Genomic DNA, 8,675 nt, shown 5'->3' with positions numbered 1-8,675 from the left:
GCTTTCTGAGTTTTTCCTTACAGTAAGGAAACACAGGGCATGGGTACAGGAAAGGGGCATAATATTTAGGAGCCCAGAAAATTTCAGATTCTATGAGTCATCTCTATTTCTTCTTCTCTCATTCTTCTTACCAATGGACAATGAGAACCCATAAACTCCTCAGTAACATTTTTTTGAGAGAACAAAGTTCTAGAAATTCTGGGTGCTCTGAGGCCCCTCTGGGATAGATTTGGAAGGGAAGACATAACAGAACACAGAGAAGTTTGTAAGAAGTTTATTTTATAGACCACAACAGATACTCCAGCCAATTTTTCTTAAAGGAACCACCCTGGGGGGCAGTTAGACAAGGGCTTCCAGCATGATCAGACTGTCTGTATTTTCCTAATGGTATAATAATATTTTATTCCATTAGGCACCACTGATATATTAGGGCAGATACCTTCTTTTTCAATAATGTGGACCACTATTGCTATTGCCATAGTTCCTGAAAGAGAAAAGGACAAAGATCTTCTCTGATAACACTCTAACCCCATTTCCTGGGTTTTCTACTAGTTTTAGGCACCTCCCTACTAGGGCCCAGTTTCCCCAAATCATTTGCAAGTGTATCTCCCTTGGGCTTTTCTCACACAACCCCTCAACTTTCAGACATGGGCATAGTCCCCATCCACTGTCCCCTCTTCTTCCTTCCTTTCTCTCCACCCTTCTGTCCTGACATTCTGCCCCACATCCGAAGTCCCATTTCTCTTTATGGTTTCCCTTGCCCTAGTGGATAGTTCTTTCTTTGGATGGCCCCTATACTTACTATTGACCTCAAAGTCCCAGTAGAAAGTTCTTGGATAATCCTCACAGAGGCAGGCAGTGTAAATATAGTTAAAAGGACCATCCATTAGGTGGCTGCCTTGGAGGTAAGTTTTAATCTGTGGAGGAAGAGGTGGGCAGAGAGGACCCTGTGTTAGTCTGGGGAGCAGGAAAGGGAGAGAAAGGCAAGAGAGCACAGAGAAAGATGAGGACAACATCCTTTGTATGCAAATAGCAGGGATGGATGTCGATCAGAGGCACTGTGGAGTCCACTTTCATAGTATCATTTTGGGAACTAAAATTTAAGTCAGAAGGTTTTCTGTCAACATATCTTCAAATTCCTGCTTTAACAGCACTGTGGGTCTGGGCTCTGAAAGGAAGAATTAGTGAATTGACAGGGCAAGCAGAACTCATTCTGGGGCAGCCAGACTCTTGCTCTGAAGAGCAAGTTTGCTGTGGTTCCCTAACTAGGGCTTTCAGGAACTGGTTTGTGACCACAGCTTAGCTCTTGGGTATGGAGGCCAAAACCAGGTCTTGTTGTCAGAACCATGCTCCTCTCAAACTCTGTGACTTTTGATGATTGCAGTGACATCTCTCAGTCTTTCTTTTCTTGGTTGTGAGAGGAAAACAGTTACTTACCAAACTTGGCTGTAAGATAAACAAATGAAATCTTGATGGTAAATTTCCTTTTTTAATTTGAGAGGGCTTTACAACTTGAGATACGTAAGTTTCAGCAGCATCAGGAAGCTTTTATCTGGTTAGTGTTCAGCACAGGGGTGTTATCCTAGAGTTCATAGACCCAGCAGGTCTAGTGAACTCAGATGGAAAGAAATTTCATCTTTATTTTATCAACATCTCACTGAAATTGAGTATTCCTTCTGTTATGTTATCAATGATCCTCAGTGGCATTAGCAGTGTGTATGATTTTATGATGAAGAGAAACATAGGTATGTTAGTATTAATTTACATGTTTATATATCTCAAAATATTGCCTGAACTCATCACTACCTTGAACACAGGGTTGCGTGGTCCTGGCTGGGGCCATCTGCCTTTCTCCTGAAGCTTGCCCAGGTAACTGGCAACCATGCACTGAATAGCCCGTCAGCTCCAAATGGCTAATTCAGGTGTTCTCACCATTGGAATTTTACTCAGAATACTTTGAAGATCCTGGTGTTTCTTTCAAGAAACCTACCCTTACCTGGTTTACCTTCTTATGGCATTTACAACAGTTTATCTTAATAAATCGGAGTTTTCAACACTTGAATATTCAAACAAAAATCCCAATCTATTAGAATCCATTTCTTGTCAAAAACCAGTGCACAGCTGAAGCTACTTATTCAAGCTGAGCAACAAGAGTCACCCCATAGATAGTTTTTTTTTAATTTTTCCCTTTTTTTATTTTTTAAATTTATTTTCAGTGTAACAGTATTCATTGTTTTTGCACCACACCCAGTGCTCCATGCAATCCCTGCCCTCTCCAATACCCACCACCTGGTTCCCCCAACCTCCCACCCTCCTCCCCTTCAAAACCCTCAGATTGTTTTTCAGAGTCCATAGTCTCTCATGGTTCACCTCCCCTTCCAATTTAGTTTTTACAAAATAAAATTTAACTTGTCTATATTTTAAATGTATTGACTTTTTGGCTAATATGCTGATAAAGAAATATAAATAGTACTGTTTCAAAAGTTTTTTTTTTTTTAATTTTTAAGTAGGCTATATGCTGGGCATGATAATCCTATCACTATTTTTCCATATGGTAGTTTTCCTGTGTAATCCAATGCATTTTAGGAACACTTTTAAAAGCAATTTTCTGATGAAAGTTCCCTAGACTTCATTAGACCAGCAAAATGGTCCATACCACAAATGTTTAAGCCTTGTGGTTTGTCACAAGTTCTCTTTCAATTACAAATACAAATTTTTTTTTTTTTTTAGGATTTTATTTGACAGGCAGAGATCACAAGTAGGCAGAGAGGCAGGTGGAGACAGAGGAGGAAGCAGGCTCCCTGCCAAGCAGAAAGCCGGATGCGGGGCTCGATCCCAGGACTCTGGGATCATGACCTGAGCTGAAGGCAGAGGCCTTAACCCACTAAGCCACCCAGGCACCCCACAAATACAAAATTTTTAAAAAAGATTTTATTTATTTATTTGAGACAGAGAGAGAGAAAGAGAGAGAGAGATTTTGTGCAGGAGCAAGGGGAGGGGCAGAGGGAGAGAGAGAAGCAGACTTCCTGCTGAGCAGGGAGCCTGACCCAGGGTTTGATCCCAGGACCCCAAGATCATGACCTGAGCCAAAGGCAGGTGCTTAACCGACTGAACCACCCAGGTGTGCCTAATTGATTTTAATTTCAAATCTGTGATTCTAATACTTCACTTGATCAAAAATTTATTTGCAAAAGTATAATTGTTAGAAAATTGAGAATAGATACTAGAATCCTTACGTATATAAAAATAATATTTTCCTAAAAATTTAAAAATATGATGTTTTTGTAACCATACATATAATTTTTTTTCTTTTTTTTTAAGATTTTATTTATTTATTTGACAGAGAGAGATCACAAGCAGGCAGAGAGGCAGGCAGAGAGAGAGGAGGAAGCAGGCTCCCTGCTGAGCAGAGAGCCCGATGCGGGGCTCGATCCCATGACCCTGGGATCATGACCTGAGCCGAAGGCAGAGGTTTTAACCAACTGAGCCACCCAGGCGCCCCAACCATACATATTTTTAATGTTAGAAGCTACACAAATAAAAATTGGTTGGCCAGAACTAAGAAAATTTCCCATAAATTCTTTCTAATTTACAATATAATTTATTTTATGAGATTCCTTGTACTTGGGTAGGTTTTAAAAAGATTGCCATATTTTATTGTATTAGCATTGTTCTTTTTTTTAAATTTTTTATTTCTTTTCAGCATAACAGTATTCATTGTTTGTATTAGCATTGTTCTTAAAACATAGTCCTTAAAGTTACAGTAGCACAAAAGTATTTCACATGTGATTAAACACTTTCTCAAGGGTAGAAACAGACTTCATTATCTATCATCAACAGAAACTACCATTATCACAAGACTTTTATGCACATGTTCTCATTCCTTTTGTCATCTGTGGTTATGATAAAACAAAATTGAAAAATTATGATGATTTCTCTCCTACCCGCTATTAACATACAAGGTTCATATTCTTGAACTGTAAACAGACAAATTTGACGAAGCAGTTGTGTTGTTCTTTGCTCAGTGATCAGAAGTCTTTCTCTTACAGGTATGGGGCCATTTCTAGAATGTATTCTAATGAATAACAGTCTTCATGCTCCCAATTTTGTTTCCAATTTAATCATCATACATAAATATAATTTGAGTTAGGAAACTTCTGTCATAGGAAAATGCTTGTGCTGCCTGAGAGAGTGCCATTCTGGAAGGAGTCAGTGGGGCCTAGAACAGTGGTAGCTATCAAGGGGCAATTGTGTGTGTGTTATAATATGTGAGAAGTCTGCCAGCAGGGAGGAGAAGACACACTCTCCTGGGGAAGAGCCTCTGTGGGTTAAACCTGCACAGACCCCTTTTCCTGATGTCCCAGAGCAGCCAAACAGGAGCAATAATGCACAGGTGAGTCTTACATGCATTTCCTTTTGAGAACCTCTGATCTAGTGAAGGGATTGGAACTGCCTCCCACAACTGGAGGAAATAGGGAGGAGAGTGTGGGCTCTTTGTTGGAGAGAGGAGGCTGGAACAAGAGTGAACTTCTGATGGTAGAGCAAAAGGGCAGAGGGAGGGACAAGGAACACAGCTTCTTCTCAGAGCTTACTGCAGAGGAGGGAATCATACCCTATGTGTTCTCAGCAACATAGCTCTTCTGTTCACCTGCCTCAATCCACTGGATGGGGTTGCAGTTTTTCTTGTAAGAACCCCCTATCCCACCCCTCGTCTCAAATAATCATGTCTAGGACCTTAGAGGAGCTCTTACCTCTTCTCCCCCAGCCCTTACACTTTTCCTCTGTTCTTCCATTTAGCTGTGCTTTTCTCACTACTCATTCCTTCTTTCCTTCTCATTCTTCCTACACCTGTCTGGATCAGGTTCCTTCATCTGTAAAATGAGAATAGTAATCTGCCCCAAGGTCTGATGATTGTTCTGAGGCTCAAGTAGCATAACACATATGAGAACTGGGAGCATGAGGATTGCTATTCAGCATTTTATTAGGTATGATATGCAATGGTAAAGTGAGAGATTAATCCAATTGTACTCATAACTAAGGAGTTGGAACTTTATGAGTTTACTTCCCCAGGTCTCTACTTACCACCATACATTCTTTTAATTCCGTTTGAAGTTTAAGCTCCAGAGTGACTTCTTCATTTTCTTTTATTTTTGAGGGCATGTCCAATTGCATTTTTATAATTTCTTGACTAGTTTTGGGAAGAGAGAAGCAGGGCAGAAATCAGAGATCTGTCCACGAGAGAGGGGCACAATGGGAAGAACAGAGGGAAGAGGGAAGGTGCAAGAGAAGGGGATGATGTCATATGAATAATTTGCTGAGCATCAGAACCCTTGGGAATCTTTGATCCTTGTTTGGTTTGGTTGTTTTCTACAGACTCCGTTTTGTTTAATAAAGTAACTTTGATGCTTTACTTAAAACTGAGCATCGTTGTTCTTTCCACTGACAAGAATAAAAAAGAATAAAAGTACAATATCACATGTCATTTCTTAATAAAATCCTCCAGGTTCTGTTGATTGTCCACTATGTGGGGGGGGGGCCTCAAGTTATCATTAGTAGAATATTCCATATCAACAGAATCATACTAAACCATAAACATCCTAATGCACTGGAAGATTTTTAGAGTCATCCTTGAGATCCTTCTTCTTTAGTTCCTGGGCCTAGGAATTTGTATTTCTTTAGCTCCACAGTGAATTTGGACACACAGCCATATTTGGGAACTTTAGATGATACCCTACTTTCAAGCCACATACCACAATCTGATGGGAAAAGGAAATGGAGGCAGAGGGAAGTCAAGGATTTTCTCATCAGGGAGAACTGGGTTCTGGACTAGGAGACTTAATTTCTCTCTCCCAGAAACTCTTGGTTGAGCTCTTTTTGTTTTGGGTGGGACAGGAGGAAATTCAGGTTTTTTGCTACAATGCTTCAGGGTCCCAGATTTTGGAGATTTTCCATTTCTTATACCAGTTGCTCTAGTGCTAAGTGCATAGAAAGGGGTGTGAAGAATTAAGTGTCTCCAAAATTCCTCTCATCTGTAAATGAATTTGGGATTGATAAAATGACCAGTTTAGCCAGAGTGAGTGATCAGATCAGCTTGCCTGGTAGTGAGGAACTTCCTGGGATGATGGTCTTTCAGTGCTAACACCGAGAAATTCCTGGGCAAATGGGGATGGCTGATCACTCTAATTAGTATAGCTTATTTCAGTGTTTTGCTGTCCCATCTCAGGGCTACATGGGGTGACATCTGTATCTGAACCTGCCCCTACTCAGTGTTTCTTAGAACAATGGCTTCCACTATAGCAACTTGTCAAAACTCTGAATGGTTTACTCCAGGACAGTCTATCTGGACATGGCACAGAATGTATCATCAGAATCACAACCCCAAAACCCAGCACTCAAAACCATATTCCTGAGAAGAAAACCCTCTAGATTTGCTGAGTGCCCCTGCTTCTCCCAGACCCTGGCTGCATTTCCTACTTCATTTGCCTGATTTTCCTGCTTCCTTCAAATATGTACCCTCAGTGATTTGGCTGCTGAACCTGTGCTCCTAGGGCCTACTGTGGGTGGTGGGTTGGTGTGTCCTTGCTTTTGTCTTAGGGTTTCCGAATAGGAAGAATGTCAAAGCTTCTGGGCTAGCTCAACTTCAGACTTTGGGTTCAAGGATCAATGATCAAGGCTTCTGATCCTTTCACCAGTCCTGCCAAAATTGTGTAAAGCTATCACAGACCTGCTAAATCTACTGTTCTAGGAGACAAGTTGTGAGAACATAAAGTTTACTGAGCAGAAATCTAACAAAGGTGTATACTATAGATAGGATGTAGATCAGAGCCATAGAGCAAGACTGACTGTTAATAAAAGCCTTTATGCACACTGAGTGCCGTATTTCCATGGACAACCTAGAAGCATCTAGTGGAAATAGAGGGGAGCTGATAGGACTTCCTAAGAGGAGAGAAGTGGGACTTGACCTGGGGTTTATAAGCATCCCTGGGACTAGAGATCTGGGAAGTTGAAAAGTTTTCAGGGATAGATTTCCAGGCTAGGATAGAAGCCCTCCCTGAAGGGATTTTTGTGAGGAAGAAAAAGACTTGGCTTACGTGTCTTCCTGAGCTTTGTTGGTCCCCAGCTGTAGACAGAGAACAAGGACCAAGACGCCAGGGCCGGCTCTCAACAGGAGCTGGAGAAGGTGCATGTTGCAGGAGACAGAATATGATGTTCTAGAGAAGTACTGTCCCAGGTGGCCAGCATACTCCTTATATGCTTCAAGGAAGCGAGAGAGTTGCCAAGCGGATGTATGTGGTCAATGAACCAATTATCCTTCCCACTCATGCTCTTCCCTTGTTGAGCTAAAGTTTGTTTTTCCATTGAAAAAGTCAACATTCAGCTATAGTGTTCAAGTCCAGGTGAGGAGTTAGATTATCCTTCCTCATTTACTTAATATACCAGAGTTTCTCAGAATAGCCGGGACCTCAAAAGACATAGCAGTTCTTTCCTAGCTTACAGAAATGCTTTCTTTTCCCTCATAATCATATGCCTGCTGTATGTAGCCTTAAAAACGGTCTGCTTCTCTAGTCTCTAGAGGTAGAGAACCCAACTGTGGTAGATTTCAGTTCACAACTGTAGGACACATTTGCTTGATCCCCGGATAGTAAATTTAAGAGGAGATGTTCTTCAGAAATTTCACAGGACTGCTAGTGTGATTAGGATTCTCCTATGGGCCACCACCAATCATGACAGGAGAGAAAACTAGAGATGGGCTGCTCTGAATGCTGGGAAATTAAGACCATAAAACTGAGTGGCACAAATATGTGTGTGATTGTTGGGTCCTTAACTTCAGGGGCTATAACATGAACACACACACACACAAACACATAGTTTTTGGTTCTATTTGATGATCCTAATTTAGCCGGTGTTTGAGAAGGGACAATAAATGTTGAAAAGGTTGGAACCCATATTGGCTGTAAGTTTATTTGCAACTTGGGGGGTGAAATCATGTCCTAAACTCATGATATAGCAAACAGTTTAGATGGAAACTGTGGGGAATAGAGAAGGTAAGATGGCTGGGCATGTTGTACTAAATTTTTGACATAATTTTTGCTGAGCTTCAAGATGCCTCAGTGTTGCTTCAGTAGGCAATAGATTCCTGACATACAAGACAGATTATTGCCTATGGAACATAATTTTGAGAGGCGTTGCATGGTGATATTTACATATATATTACTTTAAAAATAATTGTTTTTTAAGTGATGGTCACATATTGGTCAGGGATATCATGGAAATTGATATCCATAGAATAATGGAACACGGTGAGGATGCTTTACAGGCTAGTAGGAATATCCATATTTTTAAACTTTCATTCCATCATGTATATTTGATTATAGGACTCCTGGGTATTTTAGCCTGATATAAATGCTTGCATATATTGGTTAAACAATTGTTGGCTGAATCAGAAATAGATATTTATTTTAGAAACTGATATGGCTTAAGGGCTAATAAGCCAATAAATCACTGCAACATAATTTTTTCAATTGCTACCCACACTGCATTAAAGATCTGGTTGGAGGTGAACAGTATCAAGCAAACCTTGGTTTTAGCTTGGTTTTGGGAACTAGGCAAGTCCACCTGCAAAAATCCATGTTCCTAAGTCTGTTCCACAGTTGACTCATAGATGTCAGTATTCA

General features: G+C 40.6%; 1 protein-coding gene across 1 annotated transcript; it reads right to left on the bottom strand.

Moving 5' to 3' along the window:
- Positions 1 to 258: 258 nt before the first annotated feature.
- On the bottom strand, positions 259 to 7,216 carry PIP (prolactin induced protein). Its single transcript, XM_047695015.1, has 4 exons — positions 7,092 to 7,216; positions 5,083 to 5,188; positions 803 to 917; positions 259 to 484 (listed from the first exon to the last, which is right to left on the bottom strand). Exons 1-4 carry the CDS (start codon positions 7,184 to 7,186, stop codon positions 363 to 365), a joined length of 438 nt encoding a protein of 145 aa, XP_047550971.1. The 5' UTR covers positions 7,187 to 7,216; the 3' UTR covers positions 259 to 362.
- Positions 7,217 to 8,675: the final 1,459 nt, after the last annotated feature.

The sequence above is a fragment of the Lutra lutra genome, chromosome 11, assembly GCF_902655055.1.
Source record: "Lutra lutra chromosome 11, mLutLut1.2, whole genome shotgun sequence".
NCBI classification, from domain to species: Eukaryota; Metazoa; Chordata; class Mammalia; order Carnivora; family Mustelidae; genus Lutra; species Lutra lutra.
The sequence above is the reverse complement of the archived record's forward strand: the minus strand, read 5'-3'. Positions and strand labels throughout refer to the sequence as shown.